Source organism: Callorhinchus milii, unplaced genomic scaffold (assembly GCF_018977255.1).
Source record: "Callorhinchus milii isolate IMCB2004 unplaced genomic scaffold, IMCB_Cmil_1.0 Scaffold12, whole genome shotgun sequence".
In the NCBI taxonomy this organism is placed as follows: domain Eukaryota; kingdom Metazoa; phylum Chordata; class Chondrichthyes; order Chimaeriformes; family Callorhinchidae; genus Callorhinchus; species Callorhinchus milii.
In genome coordinates this window covers 12,958,398-12,982,469 of record NW_024704753.1, presented here as the reverse complement: position 1 = coordinate 12,982,469, position 24,072 = coordinate 12,958,398, and the positions used below count along the sequence as shown (strand labels likewise).

Below are 24,072 nucleotides of genomic sequence, written 5' to 3'. Positions count from 1 at the left end.
TGAATATTGTATATCTGGATTTCAGTAAGGCCTTTGATAGTTCCTCATGAAAGGCTGGTACTGAAAATAAAGAGGAAGTACCTTGCAATGGATACATAATTGATTGACTGATAGAACCCAGAAGGTGGTAGTATAGGGATCATCAGGCTGGAAGAATGTTACCAGTTAGTTGCACAGGGGTCTGTTTTGGGACCTCTTTTATTTAACATTTAACAAGCACAAGGACTACATTTGCAGATGACACAAAGCAAATGAAGGTGGTAGATTGCAAAGATGAACAGGATAGGTTACAGGAGGACTTGAACATACTTGGAAATCGGGCAGATTGATGGCAGATGAAATTCAATGCAGAGAAATGCAAAGTGCTTCACATGGGGGCAAAAAAATCCAGGAATGGACTATTATTTAAATGGAAAGAAAATAGTCTGTACAGAAAAAGAAAAGGACAAAGAGGTCCTGATTGACAATAAATTGAAGCTATCACATTGGTGCTCCATAGCAGTGAGTAAGGCAAACCAGATGCTGGGTTGTATTAAAAGGGCAATATTTATCTGAAATAGTGGGGTAATCCTGCCACTTTACAAATTACTGGTGCGACCACTTGAAATACAGTGTGCAGTTCTGGTCATCACAATATAAAAAGGATATTCCAGTGATTGAGAGGATACAGAGGAGGTCAACCAAAATGAGAGGATGGAGGGACTGGACAACGAGGAGCGATTAGATAACTGGGCATGTTGATGCTGGAGAAGACAAGGTTGATGGGCGATTATGATTACGGTCTTTAAGATTCTGAAGGTATTAGATAATGTAGACCATGATAAGCTGTTTTATCTTGTACTGAACAGTAGAACCAGAGAACACGGGGGCAAATACAGAACAAATCTGTAAACACTACAGGAAGCGAGTAGTAAACTTATGAAACAGGCTCCCCATGGAGACGGTGGAAGCAGAAAGTGTTGTTTCAAGAACAAATTAGATCAATTTCTGCTAGAAAATAATATCTTGGGATACAATAAATAGTTTGGGGCATGACATGTCAAGCGACTGCCAGGATGGTGGAGGGCAAACTAGATGGACCTTGGTCTTCTTTCGCCTAACAAATTCTTATGTTCTTGCATTTCAGAAGCGTAAAATTTCCCTGCTTTCTCCTTAGGCCTTTTGCCATAAAATTTAAGATCTTGGAGAATTTTAGAAAATTCGTACAGTCAGTCATATTTTAGAAGCAAGTTTTCTACAATTCTTAAGAATACTTGCAAAAAATGGTTTCCAAGTTTAAGTTTTAAAAAATTCAGCAAAATCTTAAATTCTAAGAGAAATTCCCAAACTCTGATTCTTACTTATTTGACAGGAGCAAAAGTGGACTACAGTTTCAAAAGAGTTTTTGAACTAAAATGTGCATTTATAATTGTAGGCATCACAGATAACTTTATTTCTTTGATTAAATCCAAACAATCTTGTTTACCTCAGTGTTCCTGCTGCACACAGCTGTCTCTTCTAAGATGCTTCCGACATAATAAGTAATTTTATTACTTACTGAGTCAGAGTTTATGCCCACACTTACTTGTTTACATATGTTTTCCAGTGCTCTGTCATGAAAGAAAGCCCTGTGTTCCATGAAAGAAAATCATTTACAACTTCAACTGAAGTTAAGCACCACATGAGGCACACTGCGTTTGTACAGGATCATTTGATATGAATGCAAACTTGCATCATCATTCTATTGTTACTGAATAACGTAGTTTAAACCCAACCTTAAATTTAAATGTTACATGCACAATTGAAACGCTTATTCAGTGAGTGAGTCCACTCTTTAAATCAGCTTCTCCCTCACCCAGTTTCTTACCTCCTAAAGGTGTTGGCCGCCTCATGCTGAAATGTGGTCTGAGGTACCTAAGTGCTCTCAGGTACCTTGGATAATCTCCATGAGAATTGTCCTGGGAGATGATTTACCCTGGGAGGTATTACAACCCTTATCCTGTCTTTACCCAGACTACTCATGCATACTTTCCAGCAAGGGTCACTAGGATCAAGAATAGGAACTCTGCCTGATTTGGGGTCTTCTTCCCAGACGCAGGCTAATTATAGCATCCCCATTGGCACTTCAGCTGAGATCAACTGAGTCAAAACCCCACCAACAAAATTACATTTGTATAGTGTCTTTCACGTCAGGAGGAAGACCCAGGGTTATGGAAGGGAAACCACGTCCTCTGGGTTTCTGGTCCCTTGACTGTGTGTGTGTGTGTCGGGTTCCACCATTGTTAAGCGCTCTGGGATGCTGACCGGTGTGGAGGGTTCTATATAAATGTAGGTTGTTGTTGTTGTGAGAGAGCTGGGTGGGGAGAGATCAGGCTCGGGTGTGACACCCTCTACAGAGGCCTGCCAACACCCACTGCCAAGATTCACAGGTGAGCAACAGGCACTTGGGCAGGTACCAGAGGCCAATTGGTGCCAGAGGAACACTGGGATGCTGCCCCTGCGTGAGAGGGCGCCCTATAATAATCCCTCCAAAACCAAAAACAATAATAAATTGGTCATTTTCAATCTACGACTGTTTGTGGAACATCGCTGTGCGCAATTGGCTGCCGCGTTCGCCCACAAACATACAGTCAATTCACTTTACAGTGTGTTCTGTGAAGCGCTTTGGGACGTCCTCCCGACGTGAAAAGCGCTCTATCAAATGCGAGGATTATTATTATTATTATTATTATTATACAAATATCGTTGTTGAACTGCACTTGAGAAGGAGGCGGTCAGAAGGCATAAAAAGCCATTGATTTAAAGAAACAACACCACCGTAAAACAAAATAAAACTCGAGGGCTGATGTTATCTCCCTCCAGCCCAGGGACATCGAGGCCAAACACTAGTACATTCTCTTCCCTCACCCCACAAACAAAAAAAAATGTTTTCCAAAAAATTTGCTTCCCGGATTCACGGCAAAGGACCGGTAGTTAACCCGAGCAACGAAATCCATCTCCTAGGCCGCGTTTCCTTGGTTACAGCAACCCCCCGCCGAACGTCTGATTCCAAACGGCAGATTCTCTAATGTTGCAACGGTTCGCCACTCCAAACAAAATTAAACACACACACACATATATATATACACAGATATATAAAGGATGCGGTATTTGTATTTTAGGGAATTGTATTTTTTTGTGGTGGTGGTGGGGGGGAGGGAGGGAGAGGATGAACTTTGGAGGGTGTGTGGAAAGTGCGTGTCAGGGTGGGAGGGCTGGTGTTTGGTTTGGAAGGCGAGCGGTCGGTGCGAGGCCCTGTGGCGGGGATTGAGCCCGAGAGACAAACCCGCACAGACACACACAACACACGCACACACGGGGGGGGGGGCGATGAGACGAGGGCGCACTCAGCTTTCTGTCACTGCAGAGATGAACAAATAACATCGAGAGAGAGAGCGAGAGAGAGAGAGAGAAGAAAAAGAGGAGAGGAAAGACGCAAGTTATGCTGCACCTGGAGCGGCCATGGAGCTGCAGTGGGATTTAGGGATCACCTCGTTCCTCCTGGACGGGGTCTTCGCTTTTTGCAGCGAGTTTGCCCAGGACTGGGACAGCAATGACATGAGGGTGACTGTCTTCAAAATCCTCCTGGTCTGGCTGCTCTGCAGCCTGGTGGCCGTTTACGTGGCCTGGAAGTTTTATGGAGCCACAGTCAATGACATGTACTACAGACAAGGTATGTGTGTGTGTGTGTGTGTGTACGCGTTTGAAAGGTCAACTCCTTAATTTTACAGTGTTCTCTTCCAAAAAAAAAACTAGGGTTTTGAAATTAAGTTTTAAGCTTTCAGCAAAGGTTTAAGGTCAAGAATTGTAAACAGAGCAACAGATGTCATAAATGTTGTACAGTAGAAAGCGAGATAAAGCCGGAGAAAGTCCTGGAAATATACAGCATCAGCATCAATAGAGAAAGACAGACACAACACATTGCCTGCCTGTGTTTTCCCTCTAACCACATTTTGTCTCCTGAAGGAAACATTTGCCCCCTTTCATTCTGGGATATGGTTTCATGTCACTGGGTACCAGTACTTTATCCCGAGGGCCATTATTCAATGAGCCTCGACAGTGAGCGTTGGCAGCGTTTATGACAGTACAATACAAAATTACTTTTGTTCAAGCGCCTTTCACGTCGAGTGGATGTCTTAAGGCGCTGAACAATCAGGCATTAGGACTGAGGGTGGGGGATGGGGGTTGGCATCAGGGAGGTGGAGGCCAGAGAGGGTAGGATTGCTAGAAACATCAACAACAACAATTTATGCACGTATATAGCCCCCTTCATGTAGGGCAGCATCTTGGAGCGCTTGAACATCAGAACTAAACCCGATCCTCTCACACTTGTACTTTACAACTAGTAGTTTTCTGGATACTGCTCAGCAAAGTCTGGTTGATTTTCTTCCTTTCTCCTGCCCCCCGTATCGTATCTCCCCCTAACTTTACTGCCTCAATTGCTGCCCTGATTGAGATCAGCTAACTCAGCACTTATCAGGATTTGATTTTACAAACTCCAGGTTGAATTAATACTGCACGGGATAGAATCTTTAAAATTACTGTACTTGGGTATTGTATTGCTGGGAGCATGTTAAAAAGCTGCTGTGATTGTGACATGTATACAATTTTATTATCGTTTTTGGAATAAGGTTAGGAATTGTTTTGAAATTTGATCAATTTTTTCCCCCTCATTTTATTTTCTTTGGCCATCTCCTGGAGACAATGCTAGGTGTATGATTTCACAGGAAGAGGCTTACCTCCAGCATATCCAAGTAACTTCTTCCTGCGTAGTTTTAGACATTGTGTCAGCAGGTGTTTGATCAGAGGGAGAAGATGAGAGGCACCACTTCAGAGCTGAGCCTAACTTTAGCTTTGCTCGACATCCACACACAAGCTCTTTCTAGCAGCGATCATTAGAGACATTAGAATACATTAGAATATACAGCACAGAAACAGGCCATTCGGCCCAACTGGTCCATGCCAGTGTTTATGCTCCACATGAGTCTCCTCCTGTCCTTCCTCAACTAAGCCTTCAAGCATAACCTTCTATTCCTTTCTACCTAATGTACCTATCAGCTTTCCCTTAAATACATCTATGTTATTTGCCTCAACAACTCCTTGTGGTAGCATGTTCCACATTCTCACCACTCTGTGTGAAGAAACTTCTTCTAACTGCCCTGTTTGATCTTTTTGTAACTATTTTATATTGATGGCCCCTGGTTTTGGGCTCCCCCACAAGTGGAAACATCTTCCCTATGTCTACCCTATCAAAACCTTTCATCATTTTAAAGACCTCTATCAGGTCACCCCTTAATAATAATAATCCTTGCATTTGATTTAGCGCTTTTCACGTCGGGAGGACGTCCCAGAGCGCTTCACAGAACACACTGTAAAGTGAATTGACTGTATATTTGTGGGCGAACGCGGCAGCCAATTGCGCACAGCAATGTCCCACAAACAGTCATGGATTGAAAATTACCAATTTATTATTATTTTGTTTTGGAGGGATTATTATTAGTTGTGTGGAGTAAGAAAACTTGCCCAAGGTTTCGCCCTGCCTGGAATTGAACTCAGGTCTCTCGCTTGCAAAGCGAGTGCTCTAACCACTGAGCTACAGGACTCCGACCCCTTACCCTCCTCTTTTCAAGAGAAAAGAGTCCAAGTATGTTCAGCCTTTCCTGATAGGTATAACCTCTCAGTCTGGGATCATCCTTGTGAATCTCACTTGCACCCTCTCCAGAGCCTCTACAACCCTTCTGTAGTGTGGGAACCAGAACTGCACACAGTATTCTAAGTGTGGTCTAACCAAGTTCTCTAGATAGTGATCGTTAGATAGCAGGAACATGAATGACTAGACTGTGAGTGATGAAGTTGTCTGGTCTGAGCTAATCGAGCTACCTGGAATGCCATCACTGGACCTTTCATTTCCTTGCTGATTTGGGAACAAGTAGATCTTGCATGTGTGGGGTAGCAGGTGCATTTCGTTTGTGAATTCCAGTCCTATTTTGTTTGCTCAGATACCGTCGCTATCATCTTAGCTACAGAGCATGTAAATATTGATAAAAGGGAGAACTGTTAATGTTTTATTTGTAGCTGCTATCAAAAGGGACCATGAGGAGAGAAAGCAGGATAGGAGGTTGGACTGGTGTTGGGAGTATGTACATTAATTGCTTTTGTGCCTTCTGTTTTATTGCCATGATCTTGACTTGACTTTACCTGAAGGTCTTTCTGTTCAATCGTGCCTATGGTCGCCTCCCCCATTTCACCAGCTCAGCATCAAGCTCCGCCATTGTTAAGCCCTCGGAGACACTACCACGCTTGAAGGGTGCTATTCATACAATTTTTGTTTTCTGCATTGTAAACAAAGTAGCACATGCTGAAACTAGGAAATACAAACTTCTAATAATTATTTGATTATTATTAAAACCTTGGGACATAGTTCTATGAGTGACAATGGAAACAGTGAATTATATCTTTTAAGAAAGCAGGCAGATAGAATGGATTTTTAACATGCTATAGGTGAAATTAGCCAAATTAACTGCTTTGTTACTCAGCCCAAAGTTTTGTGCATGAAAATGTAACACTTTTTTTGTGTGGTCCTAATGAGTAACTTCCTAATAGCTAAAACACATAGGGATGTTTGTGATCTTCTGTAATCTTACTCCTCTGCCCACTCCCTCTGCTTCAGTAACTCAGGCCTGCTTAATGTCTTCCGCTCCACTATGTGGGCAAGCTGTCAGCTACTTTGCCCCTCACTCTGAACTTCCACCTTTTCTGCTTTCAGAATCAGTCTAAAAACCTAATTCTTTAATTGCGTCTTCAGCCACCTCCCAACAATCCCTGACCCCCTACCCATCTCCCACCCAGATCACACTTCCATTCAGTCTCTAAAATGCTTTGAGATGTTCTCCAACATGAAAAGTGCTACATAAGTGCTAATTGTTGTGGTCATGGTGCTCCCTTTGGCTCAGTAGATAAATATATTGTATTGTGCAATATGATTCTGAGCCATACAGAACCTTGGGTTGATCCATTATCTGTCAAACTTGATCTCAGCTAGGACCTCTTTAGTGGCACTGCAACTGCTTTTCATATGGGGGAAATTTAGCCTGGACTGGGTTCTTGCTACTAAAATTATTTTGTAATGGATAACTGAAATCATAGTCTTTTACAAAAGCACACTAATTATAATGTAGCGTGAGTTTTGCTTTACGTGCTATACTATGCAGAAAAGCAGATATTGCAGCTGTTGTTAATTGATGTGTTACCAAGAAATATAGCTACAAAACTAGAGGAATGCCCGTGATGTTCAGGTTTATAGTTCATGCAGCTTAACAAAATTTTAAGTAGTTGAGTCGGATTCTAATGCCTTGTATATTTCTTTCTGGATAGTCAAGGTTATGATGACAATATTGGTAAGTTTAGCCTGACTGAGTATTGCAGTGATGGGTCAGTGCTTGCAATCAATTAATAAATGTTCAAAAAATTGTATTTGTCTGAGAGCAATCTTTCTTGTGTATTGATATGATAATATCTAACAGTGACTATAATAATTGTATTTGATATAATGCTTTATTATGTTGAAATGTCTCAAGTGTAGTGACTGTATTTGTAGGTAAACTCTGTAGCCAAATTGCACACAGTGATGTCCTAAAATATAGTCATGAGGTGAATGACCCATTTATCTGGAGAATTCTTGACGAGGATATAGGTAGAAGCTCTGTTTTCTCTTTGAAATGTTAAAATCTCATCTGAAGGCCAGCAACAATAAATTACATTTGTATAGTGCCTTTCATGTCGGTAGAACTTCCCAAGGCGCTAGACAGTCAGGGATTTCGACCCGAGGAGTAGGAGGGTGACCAAACAAGCGGTCAAAGAGGTGGATCTTGAGACGTGCCTTGAAGAAGGCAAGGGAGGGAGCAAGGCAAAGGGACTGTTGGACGGAGTTCCAAAGGGTGGGTACAGTGGCGGAGCTGAACGATGTGGCAGAGGTGGGGGAAGGCAGAACGGGCACGGATGTGAGCTCAAGTGCTGATGTGGGGCATGAACTTACGATCTTCTGACCCAGACGCAATACAGTAAAACTCGTATAAGTTTTATGTTTATAAATCATATAATCGCCTAAGTCATACATGCACCTGAGTTCTATTCAGATTCCTGCCAAAAAACACTTAGATTTCTTTGCTCTAGTTGTATTTCATAAAGTAAATAATCTCCCAACGCCGCTGCATTGAAACGCGAGAAATGGTCTGTCACCACATGCACATTTGTTGCGTTGAATAGCAGGAAATGAAGTTCTGACCCATCGACGATTGTGTACTTTCCGGCCTCACTGAAGTGCGCAATGTAGATTATCGATTAATCTGATTTTATACATTATTTACACAAGTTTTCCTGTAACTCATATTTCACATAAGTTATATTAAATGTGATGGTCCCAACTGATATGACTTATGTAAGTTTTACTGTAATCCTGAGACAATAAGATTGTAATTCAGCCAAGTAAATTAAGTGTCAATAGATGCAGCCCTTCTGATATTAATCATTAACAAATGCCAGGCAAGAGGTATTTTTATAATGTATGTGGTGTAGTTATTATTTTACTCTTTAATCAATATGTGGTTGAGAAAGGCAGAGGTGGAGCAATATAGAGATGATGGACAAAGCTAATTGCGACAGTTTCAAAAAGGATGTGGTATTGCAACTGCTGCTATAGTCATTTTATGAGAGCACCAGGAAGTTATCTGTGTAGACAATAAAGAACAACATAAATTAGAATGTTTTATGGCAGTAGCACATGAAGGAGTTGAAATTATTTCGCTGTACAGGACAGTAACATGCTCTATTTTCACCTTTATTTTATCAGTACTGATGTGATATTACTCCTGGCTTTTCTTTGCAAGCTTCAAATACTGCAGACTCTTTCTCCTCCCTGCATTCTCACAACACTGAAATTAAGACTTATTGGAGTACTCTTAACTCATTCTTTCCCACTGCTTCAGTTCTACAACTTCCTCATCTTTTTGCAACAGTTAAAATTTTTTTTAAAAATGTAAGCTTGTTATGAGTTAACAATTGCTATTTAACCGACCACTTCCTACTCATTATTTTGGTTGTGTTCTGCACTGTAAGATTTGGGCCTTCGTCTAGATTTGTCAATTTGAGAAAAGTAGTTTTGTAGGATCTTTTTGTAGTGGTTCCTTATCAAACGTTCATTTGCTCACGCACCTCAGAACCATTAACTTAATGCTGGTTCTTTAGGTCAGTCTAAGTTGTACTTGCTTACATTCTCTCCCTCACCTCATGGTCTATCATGTTTTTGTTTTCGATTCTATTTTTCACACTTTCTATTTCAAATTTAATTCATTCACTTTGTATGTCTCTTGTTTCAGCTGATACTGTGTCTTGTCAGTTTTAGTTTTCGATTTAGTTGTCTGGTTGAAGTGTAACGTTGATCAATCGCAGTGACCTAATGGCAGTATGTATATATTTGCTTAGCCACACCGCATTTCCTGTAGTTCTCAGCTTTATTGTGTGCCAAACAATCGTAAAATCTAAACACATCTACAGTTTGTTTACTATCCTCTAATCTTCCGTCTTTATGGGCAGATTTTCAGAAAATCCATATTTTTTAATCTGCTTTTCAGCCTTTTAAGAGTTCATGTTCTTTTGAGGAAAGAGCAATGTTACTATGTAATCAATAATCTGCATTGAATTTAGCAGAATTAATTACAGCGCACACTGCATAAAACACTTGATAACTAAAAGGCTCTAGAGCGACTATACCCTTTTCATTTTAATTCACTTTTAGTGTGGTTATTTAATTAGGAAACATATCTGTGTTTGGGTATTTTCATTTGGGTTGAAATACAGCCAGCTCCTAATAGAAGCAATGCCTTCTGCATTATTTTGTATTCAGTTCAACTTTGGAATTTAGTCAGTTTACCTCAGCTCTTCTGATAGCTTAGTGAGTTTATCCATGGAGCAGCTGAACTACAAACCAGGAAGATTCCAGATTGTATCCCTGGTCCTTAACTTGATGAGTTAGCTGATCTCGGTTGACAACAGGGATGCTAAATTTGGTTTAAATTGGTCAGGTTAGGCAGAGTAATGTTTGGCGGGATTCTTGCTCTGAATTGCATCCAGCAACCTCTGCTGCAGGGCTACGTGTATGAATTTTGGGTGTGGATAAGATTGGGTTCAACTTCAATTCTCTCAGTCGAATAGCCTGCTCATAATCACTGTCTAGGTTCACAAAAACTTTAGTTTGGCAGTGGAGAGCATCTGGCAACGTGGAACCATATCTCAATAGAAGGAAATGGATCAATGACAGTTGTGGCGAAATATATATATACACATATATAACTTTATATAGCTTATATACCGCAAGAAGATTACATTTGTATAGCGCCTTTCACATCGGGAAGACGTCCCAAGGCGCTGGACAGTCCACAGCATTTCAGACCCGGGCTGGGGTCAGGGGAGAAGAAGGAAGGGGAGGGGAAAGGAGGTGGCCAATGGCATAGTCGAAGAGGAGGATTTTGAGGTGGGACTTGAAGGAGGCTAAGGAGGGGGCGAGGCGGAGTGACTGGGGGATGGAATTCCAGAGGTTGGGGGCAGAGTGGCTGAAGGCTCTCCCGCCAATGGTGGGGCGGGTGGGTCGGGGGATGTGGAGCAGACCGGAGCCGGCTGAGCGGAAGGAACGGGCAGTTTGGTAGGGATTAGGAGGTCGCAGAGGTAGGGTGAGGCGAGGCCATGAGGGCTTTGTATGTGAGGACCAGGATCTTGAACTGGATCCTCTGAAGGATAGGAAGCCAATGGAGTCGGGCGAGAATGGGGGAGATGGGGTCACAGAGTTTGGTGCGGGAGAGGACACGGGCTGCAGAGTTCTGGATTATCTACAGTCTGTGGAGGGAGGAGTTGGGAAGGCCGACAAGCAGGGCGTTTGCATAGTCGAGCCTAGAGGTGATGAAGGCATGAATATAGTGCCTTAAACACAATTGTCTTGAAAGAAGAGGGAAGAGGAACATTGGATGAAAGTACATTGGACTGCTCTTATGAATTGGGTGTAAATCTGGTTGATTTTTTTCCCCAGTGATACAATGCATTGGAAAGATCTTATTGAATTTGCTTTTCTTTTACAGGTATTGGAGGTCAGAACGGCGGCACTCCAGATAGCTCTTCCAATTTTACCAGTTGGTAAGTTTAAAGAGTTTTTTGAAGTTCAGTAGATACAAAACTGATCTGATGGCGACCTTTGAATATCACTTTTTTTTAGTCAGCCGATGTCCCAACATATTGCGAAACCCTGCACCATGCTTCAGAGTATCCAAGTCAAACAAGGTTTCGTGCATCCCACTATGTTTATTAATCAGTGCAGTACAAGTTGAAGTTTATCTAATCCTATTTAGATCAGAGAGCTATTCATTCATAATTTCTGTCCAGTAACCCTGCAACACCTCAGCAAAACACAGAAGTCATTTTAAATGAGGATAGGAGGTAGCTTGGACTGTGTAGAAGGCACTACTAGCAAACTCTATCCTGTCTTTGCTCAGTGTCCACATATTACTTAACATTGTTGGATGCATATCAGTAGTGGGAACACTATCTGATTTTTATTTATTTTCTTCTCTATAGATCAGGTACACTGAATCCACCAGGCTGAGATTAGCTAATGGCACAGATCAGGGATTGAATCTGTGATGTTCCTGGTCTGTAATGTCTCAGTAGTGAATCATTGAAACTGCCTTTATCCACTGAGAAATTCCAGGAGCTTTTCATCCTCGTCATTGGTTGCTAGTGATTTTATGAAAGCGGGGGTTGTGTGAATTCTTCGAGTAATTTAAAAATGCTTACAACATTGGTAATAACCACATGAGGAATGGCAAGTACAAGCCTGTGCACTTCAACCTTTTTTTAAAATCAGATAACAGATTATTTTATTAAAGCTTTTGAGACAGATTTGTCCTGTGGTGGGTGGGAATGGATTTACCACCAGCAGTGCTCACAGAAATTACTCTCCTTTGCTCGACTTAAAAAATAATAATTTGGTCACTCAATCCAAGACTGTTTGTGGGACACTGCTGTGCGCAATTGTTTGCCCCGTTTTACCCACAAATATACAGTCAATTCACTTTACAGTATATTCTGTGAAGCGCTTTGAGACGTCTCAAAGACATGAAAAATACAAGGATTATTATGATACCATGAGCGATATTGGGTGTAGTATTTTGGGCTGATTTGCAGTCTGTTTTGTTCAGTGGGAGCCTCGTCCAGCGAAAGATAGAATTATTTTGCTGTGTGAATGATGCAATGTCCAAGACAGAAGGAAAAAACATAATATCCTGTACAGTAACCCTTCAACAGCTTAGAATTAGACCAGCAACTAATTGGTTTTGCATCCACTGCGAGTGGTACCTGCAGCTACTTGGAAAATTGGGTTGGAAGTTAGGTTCGTTATTAACAAAAACCTGCTCTCTTGAATACTTTCTTATTCCATCTTGATTGGGGATACATTACAATTTATGCTTATATGTCACCTTTCCCGTTGGGAGAACATCTCAAAAGTGCTTCACATAGCTGACTGGGCACCCTTGCTTGAATGGGGAGATGACTGAAAGCACGATAAAAGAGTTTAAACTAAATGGGGGGATGGCTTAAAAGAGGGGAGGTAAGCAGTGAGATGGAGAAATTCTGGGATGGAGTTCCAGAGACTAGGGAAATGGCTGAATCTCGACGACTGGGCAGATCGTATGGGGCTTGTGAAGCAGGCCGGTGCTCACTGAGCAGAGGAAGCAGCTGGGTTGTAGGAAGCCGTTTTTATTTTCATTTTTCCACAATGATCGCCACACTTGCCCCAATGTGGAACCAGTGCCAGTTTGCCATTACAGTAAAATGATGAGAGAATTGCCTTTCTGCTTCCCTGGTGAAACACGGTTAACATTCGTAGAACCCTCCAAGCACAAACTTTAGAGTACCCAGGTTACCAATAACCATCTCTATGGCATGATGACCAACACCGAGACTGTCACTCAAATCCTGCTGAGTAATGTGTTGATCTTTGCGGATCCGTTCATCAACTTGCTGTGAATTCTCTTCATTATCAGGTATTGCTGGCCACCCACTGCGAGACATATCTTGAAATTCAGTTTCTCCACTTTAAGTACCATCTTACAGTACTCACATCAACATATAGACTTTTATGCAATGGTGAATCTCAATAGGTGAAATCTCCTGTGAGAAATTCAATTATGGCTCTCTGCTTAGCACATGTTAGGCACCATTTTGAACTGGGGTCATGTGCCTCCATCCAGTTAGAAGTAAACAAAACTTTCACAGCAGGGGTGGGATATATAAAAGTATCTTGTGTATGTTTTCCATTGCTGTACCATGTACCATTCTTCATAAAATAAATAGGAGGCAATACTTTTAGGATGTCCCTCGTATAAGCAGTAATGAGAGGAATGACTAGTTTTAATTTGTGCTGGTGTTTGTGACTGATGGAGATGCACAGTTTGGGCGAGGAACCAGATGATCAATGATCATCTTCAAAATAGTGCCATTGGATTTTTAATGTTCACTTCTACCACTTGAACAGGAAGATGGGATCATGGTTTAATGTTGCATTCTATGCATAGCACTAAGGATAACAGCAGTCCTTCAATACTGCATTAGATCCTGGATTATTAGCTCATGTCCTGGCTTGGATTTTACACTACAATTTTGAATGCAGAGGCGATAGCTAATTAGGACACAGTAGCAATGTGCCAGTGTGATCCGGAGAGTGTGACTTGCTTGATAGGCTTCTGAACAAATTCCAATGTACCCTCACTATATTGGTACAAGAAATAAGCTGCTTCTGTAGACTTTGTTTTGATGAACTGCCTTCAACAAAGATCTCTGTGTATACTACATATATACCACTGTGTATACATATATATTACACGTATTAATATCCAATGTCACTTTCTCCCATTGCTATAAGCATCTACTCCTTAATTTTAAGTCCTGCTTCTACAAGTGCTTGGAACAAAGGTACTCTAATTGGCTGAAGATAGCTTCAGCTGCAAAATGAGATTACCGCTTACACCATTCCAACCCCATAATAATAATAATCCTTGCATTTGATATAGCACCTTATCACGTCATTGAGATGTCTCAAAGCGCTTCACAGAATATATTGTAAAATGAATTGACTGTATATTTTGTGGGCGAAATGTGGCAGCCAATTGCGCACAGCAGTATCCCACAGAATACTGTGGGTGGAAAAATCTATCCCGTAATACTCTTTTTAAAAATAGACTGTATTAACTTTGTTTTATTGTCAAATCTACATGGCTCTCTCAATGTCAGTCAGGTTCCACTATTAGAAATAGAATTAAGGGTACACTATACAGTAGTTGCTTATGGGAATGATAAAAGCCAATTAGTGTATTACATACCTTTACACAATACTGTTCCTATGATTATCTCTTTGATTAGCTTTTCCCTGTTATTTGTTCAACTTATGACATGCAGCAAAAATAAATCATCTAAAAATAAATGCTTTTATTTTGGTTGTGAAAGTTTTGGGTGCAATTTTCTTTAATCAGAAACCTATTAAATAATAGGTAGAAATTCAAAATGTATATCACATCGATTTTACTGAAGATCACATGTCTTGGTAGCTTTCCATACCAATGTGCAACACATCCCAGACACCCAAAAACTCAGTTTTTCTGACATATTTGCAACATGTAATAAAAGAGTCTTGGTTCAGAAGGTGTGAGGAATCGATCATTTTTTGTATTTGAATGTTAAGTAATCATTTGTGAGTCCCCTTGATAGATTAGAGAGAAAGGGTGGGCAGGGTCTCATGGCCCAATGTGGTGTAATATTGAGCTACTGTGTGGACCAGTTTAGATCTTTAATCTGTGTTGTTTTCTCTGGTCTGGAGTGGTTGAGTAAGTGCTGCAGTTTGTCTGCCAGTCTCTAAGATAAGGAGGAGAAAATTGTCTTGGTTGTTGTAAATGCAATTTGTTTTTGTTTGTTGCTGCTTGTAGTATGATGTGCGTGTATATATCAAATTAGTACAGAATTTTGCATCCTCATGGTGAAATAGCTTCCCTACACTCACTATTCAGGCTCTATGTGAAACATAGCCAGCAAATGAAGCATTAGACAGATGCTATCTATGGATTCCAGCTATGGAATCGTCGCCCAGGTGAGATGCTGCTTTCAAAAGAGGAAAGTGAAAAAACTGAAGGAGAAAAAAAATCCTCACTCAATGTAATTTCACATGATTTGGATTGGTTATATAGCTGACAAAATAACACTGTTCAATTTCTCTCTAATTACAGGGAGGGTACAAGTGATGAGCCATTTAAACGTCACAGGGAGTGATGGAGATGTACGTATTCTACAGCTGAGAAATGCACTGGTCTGCTGGTGTGAACCTGGATTGTTTAAACTTTCGTTGGGTGCTAAGTTCTCCAAGATTTCGAGTATCGCAACTTGATCAGTTAAAACGTGCCATTGTTAACTCCTTGCTGTTAAATCCCTTTTTTTAACACAGTTTTACTGCTTAGACACTTCTATCAGAAATGTATGATGGATACTGCTATTGATTGCACCAGTGTTGACGCAAAATGCCAATAAAGAAAATGCCACTCACGTGAACAGATCTGCCGGGCTCAGTCAGCCCAACTGGACCCTGTTCTCGGTTGAAATAGATCCTGTTTGGCACTTCAACATCCATCTTTTTTTCTAATTTTGATTCTATTCAGACGGGAACTAATTTCCAACATGCCTGGGCATCATGCATTACTGAAATCACAGGGTTTTGTGCTGTGTTTTTCACATTTTGCAATGTTGCCTTATTGCAGGTTGCAAGGGGGTACACTTATCTGGGTTCAGTAATGTCCAGATCCATATCCTTCAGGCATGACGCTCAATTGTCACCTGAAGACACCCAAACTCCTAATTTGATTCCAAAGTGGAACACAAGAGCTTGTAAGAGTCGGCTATGAAGGAAGCATTGTTGAGAATTGGAAACTAGAAAGTTCACGGCATCTTGCCTCAAAGGGTGCCTAATGTACTGGTACTGTATAGCTTCCCAGACTATAGGTGTGGATATTTTCAGCACGCAGGCCTGTTTGATCGTAGATGTGTAATACCATTGCCGAGGTTTATTAGCCTGAATCATCGCATGATTTGCAGGTAGTTCGACTGACCTCAGAGAGAATGAAAAAGTACAATAACATCATTATGTAATTGAGTCTGTTATCTTGTTCTAGCAATGTTACATCATGTATGATGGTGTTCTCAGAACCCCAGCTTTGTGAATATCCTGTAAAGTGGAGCACTCTGTCCACCATTTGAATTTCAATTATCTAACTGGATAGGAAAAAATAATGAGTCTGAAATTAATCTAAATGATTTGGTGACGTCACATTGCTAGACCAAGCTGCTGTGTTGTGGAGTAGAAGGACATGGGATTATGCCTGCAATTTTCCCATAGGCCAAACTTCTAATCATGGGTACACTGTCATGTTTAGTTAGGCATTGACTGAAGACCAGGTATTTTTCCAGAGATGACGAGAAACCCTGGGCTGCTCTAGCACTTCCTAGTGTCTGAGTTGTGAATGAGGCCTAGGCTCCAGTTATTCACTTGCACTCTTAAGCCAGTGCTTGCCGTAATCACTAATTTAGATTTACACGTACCTACTGCCAGAGTTTAATTATACAAACAGAATTCAACAAGCAGTCAAAAGCAGTAATGCCCAGAAAACTATACCTATTTAATTTTAAAAATTATATACAGTGAAAGTTAAATTATTAGTGCTGCTATTCAAGAACAGTTTCATGGTTTAATAGAATATGTTTGATTACTGTAAGACTGAATCTTCTTGGCTCAGAGATTATATCAAGCTCTTTATGTCACAAGTGGGTTACGGGGTCCATAACAGATTTTTTTGGTGGGGGAATCTATCTGCGTTCTGTTGCAATATATTTTTCTACCTCTTCTACCCTCAACCTCCTGCCTGGTCAGGCAACTGGAGTGTGAATTGTACTATGAAAATCTTGTTTGAGAAGTTCCGAAAATGCACACAGCAGTATGGTTACCTCATGATAGGCAGCTACCGCGTTTCAGCTACACTCTTTTGATGTATAGTTTCAAATAAAGCAAAATATAAACTTGCCGTCCACATGAAGGAGATTCAGAGTAAAATCAGCTTAAAAAGTATGCCACAGCTGTAAGCTTTATCTCCTTGAAATCTATGGTTTTTACTTATTTAAGAGAACAGTATATCAAAATAAGGCTTGAATTTCTGGGTTTTTGAAACCTAAAGTGCAGATTCTTCATAGTTAATGTCAAATGTCAGCTTAACCTTAAGACCATTGCCTTAAAATGCAAGTTTGCACAGAGTTTTGTAAAATTCTTAAATTACATCTTAATGTGGAAGCAGGTTTTCCATAGTTCCTGGAGTGTATTGGTTAACGCAATTGAGAGGACCCGGGTTCGATTCATGCGCAGGGTGAAATAATAGGCACGTTTTCTTACTCCACATGCCTATTTACCTAGCAGGAACCCAGTTGTTAGTCAATTGGCAGATCACTTTTCTGGGGGTAATAATCCTTTCCAAAAAAAATTTATAATTTGGTCACTCAATCCACGACTGCTGTGCGCAATTGGCTGCTGTGTTTCACCCACAAGTTATACAGTCAATTCACTTTACAGTACATTCTGTGAAGTGCTATGAGATTAAGTATTAAAGCCTAATATCAAATGCAAGGATTATTATTTTTATTATACACACACACATACAGATGTTTATGAACCCACGGGTGGGATAAAACCCAAGACAAGTTTCCTTCCAGTAAGTAGGAACCAAGTTGTTAGTTGATTGGCAGATCGCTTTCCAGGGGTAATAACACCTCTCTAAAAAGAATTTTGGTCACTCAATCCACAACTGATCGTGGGACTCAGCTGTGCATAATTGGTTGCCACCTTTTGCCCACAAAATATAGTCAGTCCACTTCACAATATATTCTCTGAAGCGCTTTGAGACCAATTGCGTAAAGCAGCGGCCCACAATTAATCCCTTCTAAAACAAATTGTGGTCAATTGGCTGCCTCGTTTCACCCACAAAATACACAGTCAATCCACTTTACAATATATTCTGCGATGTGCTTTGAGACATCTCAACTGCGTGATAAGACGCTATATAAAATGCAAGAATTATTATTGTTAATTCAACAATTTTTTGCAGCCGTAGGCTTTCTGAAATTCTGCGAGAGAGAGTCCCATTGCTCTTCTTTCTCAATCCTGGCACATGTAATAATAATAATAATAATCCTTGTATTTGATGTAGTGCCTTATCGTGTCTCAAAGACATCTGAAAGCGCTTCACAGAATATAGAGTATTGTAAAGTGGATTGACTGTGTATTTTGTGGATGAAAACATGACAGCCAATTGTGCACTCACGGTAGTGAATTAAGTGAACGCATTTTTTTTGATTATTATCCCCAGAGAAAACGATCCACCTATCGACTTTTTAAAGAAATGTAAAAAGGTGTCTTCCAAATTAAGACTGAGAATGAAGAATTTCTGAAAACTGTGCATGATTTTGAATGTTAAGACAATAAAAGACTAAGACCATGAGGAATATTGAGCCTCTGGTCAGCAAACATTTACATATTTCTGGGGAAATTGCTTGTGTAATTGGGGAGGGGAGGAACCAGGCTGAATGAACTATAAAGACCTTTCCTGTTTATTAGTTAGTGAACTTGTATTTTGCAATTAGGAAGTAACAGAACTTAAGGAAAACATACCAGCATACCAAAATGTTCATTTGGGCTTGGTGACTATTTTGCAATAACATGGGTTATGATATAACTCTCTCCCTCAATTCCACCGCCTTGCTCCCTACCCTCCCCACTTTCAAATCCTGCCTAAAGACCTTCCTTTTTGATCATGCTTACGGTCACCTCCCCCTCCCTCTCCACCTGGCTCGGGTTCAGACTACACCACTGTCAAGCTCTCCGGGACGCTACCCTGCGTGAAGGGTATATAAATGCAAGTTGTTGTTACAATTCCAGGTGTAGGAATATATAGGAGGGCTTTGCAAGAAGAGGAATCTATGTGTAAATATTAATTTTTCCCTCTTCTCCCCAGTCCCTCTGATATTTCACCCGTTAACTATGTGCATGCACGTTATAAGATAGACTTATAACCAGATGTATGCTTGTTTTATTCCTCTCTGTTTTCCATCTATTTGTTTTCTTAAATTGTGTCTGAGCTACATTTCTAGACCATTTTGTACAGTAAAGCCATTAAGTGTACATGCAATTTACTCTGATGAATCTGAGTCAAATGCGGTTCCTGTCCTTGATTAGTTACACATCGAACAATATTTATACAACAAAAGCGTTCATTCACCTACATTTCTGGGTTCAAAAGTTTATCTCAGGAAGGTATTAAGGTATTAATTAAATTTGCACCAGGAAGCAACAGCGAAGAATGGAATTAGGTAATGGCTTTTTAATCCTCTCTGCCTTGTGACTTAATGAGCAACATTTATTTTGAGAACCTCTTCTAGCAAAATTTGTTGTGTAACTGAGAAATAACCAATATTAATCTTTTGCTCAAGAGACAGAATCATCTTTATTAAAATGAATAATGTAGGGGAGAAGTGTTTAAGGGGTGAATCTTAGGCAAGTTTTCTTACTCCACACGCTTCTGTTTGTAGCAGTAAGTAGGAATCTGGTTGTTAGTTGAAATTTGGTCACTCAATCCACTGCGGTTTGTGGGACACTGCTGTATGCAATTGGCTGCTGTGTTTTGCCCACAAAATACACAGTCAATCCACTTTACAGTATATTCTGTGAAACAAATTGAGACATCTCAACGATGTGATACGGCGTTATATCAAATGAAAGGGTTATTATTATGTGTAGACTAACTTTGCCCTTCCCCAACCTGATCAAAAACATGATTATTTATTCCTGATCTTGGGAAAGCACCAAGCAGAGATGGTGTTCTTCTAACATCTTTTTCCCCTTCGCAGAGGAAAGGAAAATCTCAGTGGTGGCCAACTGTTACGGTTGGCCAACAAAATAAATTTTCTTAATTTATGCTACCGGCCCATCTCCAACCTCCCACGGAAATTGCTCTGGTCAAGGTCACAAATGACATCCTGACTATATGTGGCCAGGGTTCCCTCTGCCTCCTCGTCCTCCTTGACCTCTCCGCTGCTTTTGACATTGTGGACCATTCAATCCTCCTCCACCGCCTCTTCTCCCACCTCAACCTCCAAGGTTCTCTCCTCGACTGATTCAGGTCCTACCTTTCACACCGCCTCCACTTTGTCTCAGCTAACGGCTTCTCCTCCAGCCCCCGCACCATCTCGTGCGGGGTTCCTCAGGGCTCTGTCCTCGGTCCCCTCCTCTTCACCCTCTACATGCTGCCCCTTGGTGACATTATCCACAGACGTGGGGTAAATTTCCACATGTATGCGGGTGACACCCAACTCTATCTCTCTGCCTTCACCCTCAATGCCAGGACTACTGGCATCCTGACCGACTGCCTGTTCGACATCAAGTCCTGGACAACTTTCTCCAGCTGAATGTCAGCAAGACCGAAGCCCTCCTGATTGGCTCGCGCCATTGCCTCCGCACCTCGGGTGCTGGCAGCATCAGCATCCACGGTTGCACACTCAACCTCACTAAGCCAGTCAGGAACCTGAGTGTCTTGCTTGAACTGTCCTTTTTTACCCCACATCCGCGCCATGACCGGCACTGCCTACCACTACCTCCACAACATTGCCGGACTCCGCCACTGCCTCACCCCTCAGGCTGCCGAAACCCTCACCCATGCATTTGTCACATCAAGGCTCGATTATGGACATTCCCATCTCATCAGCCTTCCCAACTCTTCCCTTCACAAGCTGCAGATCATCTAAAACTCTGCAGCTCGTGTACTCTTGTGCACCAGGCTCCGTGACCCCATCACTCCCACCCTCGCCCGACTCCACTGGCTCCCCAACCCTCAGAGGATCGAATTCAAGATCCTCGTCCTCACTTTCAAAGCCATCCATGGCCTTGCCCCCTCTTACCTCTCTGACCTGCTACCAGCCTGCCTGCTCCCTCTATTCAGCTGGCTCTGGCCTGCTCCATGTCTCCCGCCCGACCATCGGTGGCCGAGCTTTCAGCCTCTCTGCCCCCACACTCTGGAGTTCCATCCCACAGTCCCTTTGCCTCGCTTCCTCCCTTGACTCCTTCAAGGCCCGTCTCAAGACCCTCCTCTTCAGTCGCTCTCCCACCTCTCTGCCTTCCCTCATCCGTACCCCACCCCTCCCCCATGCTCAGGTCCTGACCCCTGATGTCCACCCGACGTGAAAAGCGCTAATGTAATTTTGTTGTTGTTGTTATGCCGCAAATCAAGAAATATTCAATTAAGCAAAAACTGAAACAGACAACCGATCAAACACGGACTTGCCTAGACTTATGCGAATGTTCGGGGGAGAGCTTCTTGACGCCCTACGGGCCAGAAGTGGTACCACTGGGGTAAACCAACCAGCACTTGCGCCTTCCAGTGTCTAGTTAATACCAGCAATATCAAAGCAGGTTGCCTGCCGGGGAACTTACGAAAGTGTCAGAAATAAATAATCCAAAATTACATTTGTAAAGCACCTTTCACGTCGTGAGGAAATCCCAATGCGCTGAGTAGTCAAAGTATCAAGGATTAGGACCCAAGCGGGGGAAGGGTGTTAGGGGTCAGGGAAGGTGGAGGGTAGGAGGAAGGAGGCACAGTCGAAGAGGAGGTTCTTGAGGCGTCCCTTGAAGGAGGCAAGGGAGGGAGTGAGTTGAAGGGAATGTGGGATGGATTTCCAGAGGGTTGGAGCGGAGAGGCTGAAGGCCCAACCGCCAATGTTGGAGCAGGCTGGAGCCTGCTGAGTGGAGGGAGCAGACAGATTGATAAGGGGTTAGCAGATCGGAGAGGTAGGAAGGGGCAAGGCTGTGGATGGCCTTGAAGGTAAGGACAAGGATTTTGAACTCAATCCTCTGAGGGATGGTATAAAATGGGGATAATTGTGCTTTTATTGGTTAGATCCTTACCTTTGGCCTCCAAACAAAATACCAGCAGCAGCTGCATTTGTACAATATGTAACTGGAATGAGATGTGCAGGAGAAACTGAATATTTCTTTTGTGTTGTAATGTTTTTTTTCCTTTCCCATTTTAAATGTTATTTTTATTCTCCCTGCTTTAGGTTTCTCTTGGCCCGAGCATCATTTACCTGGCCAGGGGGCAGCATGCTTCATGCTTCCGCCAAAACCTCCTTTGAGCTGGCCATCTGTCCAGAGAAATGGACTGGGGTAACTTTGTCTTTTTCTACTTCTTCTCAGCTCAAAAGGGAAGTGCCTGGCTTCCGCTCATTGGTTTTCCTTAGAAAACACAGACAGGATCACATACCTGCCACGTGTCAATTACACCTCGCTCTGCCACTAATCTCCCTCCCCACCCCCTCCATCCCATACTAATACTAACAGCTATAACAAAAGAACAAATTGCCACCGTACAATTATTTGGGGCCTGAAACACAAACAATCACTTACCATTTTGCCATAGCCTTCAATACCTTTCACCGTAAAGCTACTTAATTTTTTTTACTTCCTTTTCTATTGCTACGTTGTTATGCACTTAATCGTAGTACTCATTAATATTCAAGTAAACTTTGCCAAAAATGGCACCAAGTATTGAAACAGGCCATGAAGGAATGTATATCCTGCTGAAATACCTTTTGAATGTAAACGCATGTATTTAGAGATGAATATTTTATTTTGTAAATCACTGTAATCCATAAATTGGACAACCTTTATACATTTTTAGCTCCTAAATTAACTCCTATTTATGTTTTTAGACTTCCCTATGCTGTACATTTACAAAATTGTTGTATATATTTTATTGGGTGGGGGGGAGGCGGGTGGGTTGCTGTCCATGTGTTTGTGTAAAAGAGAATATGAAGAAACGCCACAATATAAATTGGCTTGGTTTGCACTAAATGTGTTTCTTGCTGAAGCTCATTATATTTCAATTACCCACAAAATATATAGTCAATTCAATTTACAGTATATTCTGTGAAGCGCTTTGAGACATCTCAGTGACGTGGTAAAGCGCTATATCAAATGCAAGGATTATTATTATTACTTTTCATATGACTGTCAATGTTAGTGAGATGTATGTGCACGATCACCAGCACTGTGTTCACCAATAAACCTGACCAATACTCATTCACATAGTTGTGCATGTTTATTAACTACTTAATCCACCTTTGTGATAAATCTTTGAACGCCTTGTGGTATTCTTTACCTCCCCTGTAATTGGGAGCATTTGAAACATAGCTCCAATTCTTCCCCATCTTTACTACAGGTTGCACAGTGACCAGTAGCAAAATCTGCATTATGTTCCTAATTTGCAATGAATAAATTATAAGGCAAAACAAATTGTCGTTATGAGCCTTTTTTCTGATCTGAGGTTACCTGCTTAAATTTTACATGCCCTAGGGTTTTAAAATAATTACTGTACTGTCTTCTCCTTGGTATCAGTTGTTATCATTACAAATTCTGCAACTCCTGGGATTATTTGCTTCCTCTATTGAGATTTCCATGATTTGAAGCCACTTGTGGATGAAGCAACTGTGAAATGGTACAACTTTGTATCATGGCCTTAGATGAACAGGAATGTAAAACAAGCCCCATTCAAACGCTGTTCAGTGCCTGTTGCAAGTTTTTCAATTTTATATTTTCCTCGAATCTTTCCCCACCTGTTTCAATCGAGCCACAAGAAGTGTATGCAAGGCAGGTCTGAGGTGGATCTGCTATTCGTGATCCAACCACAGTGAGAAAACTGTCAATTTTTGAGTTTAGTTCCCACCATTTTGTCACAAAACATCTACTCTAACCATGTGTGCAAGGGCGTGCGATGTCTCGTGTTTTTTTGGTTCTTCCCTGTGGGGAAGTAGCTGCCTTCCAGTCAAAGCCAAGATTTGTTGTAGGCAGCTATGAACAAACCTACACAATTTTACACAATA

At 41.5% G+C, this 24,072-nt stretch overlaps 1 protein-coding gene across 1 annotated transcript; it reads left to right on the top strand.

The window, feature by feature from the left end:
• The first annotated feature begins 3,226 nt into the window (after window positions 1-3,226).
• tcta (T cell leukemia translocation altered) lies at window positions 3,227-23,127 on the top strand. The gene is made up of 4 exons (XM_007890286.2): window positions 3,227-3,691; window positions 11,145-11,199; window positions 15,339-15,388; window positions 22,252-23,127. Exons 1-3 carry the CDS (start codon window positions 3,481-3,483, stop codon window positions 15,379-15,381), a joined length of 309 nt encoding a protein of 102 aa, XP_007888477.1. The 5' UTR covers window positions 3,227-3,480; the 3' UTR covers window positions 15,382-15,388; window positions 22,252-23,127.
• The last annotated feature ends 945 nt before the right edge of the window (window positions 23,128-24,072 follow it).

Excerpts from the sequence above, each read along its gene's own strand:
- tcta (XM_007890286.2), top strand. The coding sequence starts at position 3,481 with ATGGAGCTGCAGTGGGATTTAGGGATCACCTCGTTCCTCCTGGACGGG. Across the intron at positions 3,692-11,144 it reads TGACATGTACTACAGACAAG|GTATTGGAGGTCAGAACGGC; the intron begins GTATGTGTGTGT and ends TTTCTTTTACAG. Across the intron at positions 11,200-15,338 it reads TCTTCCAATTTTACCAGTTG|GGAGGGTACAAGTGATGAGC; the intron begins GTAAGTTTAAAG and ends CTCTAATTACAG.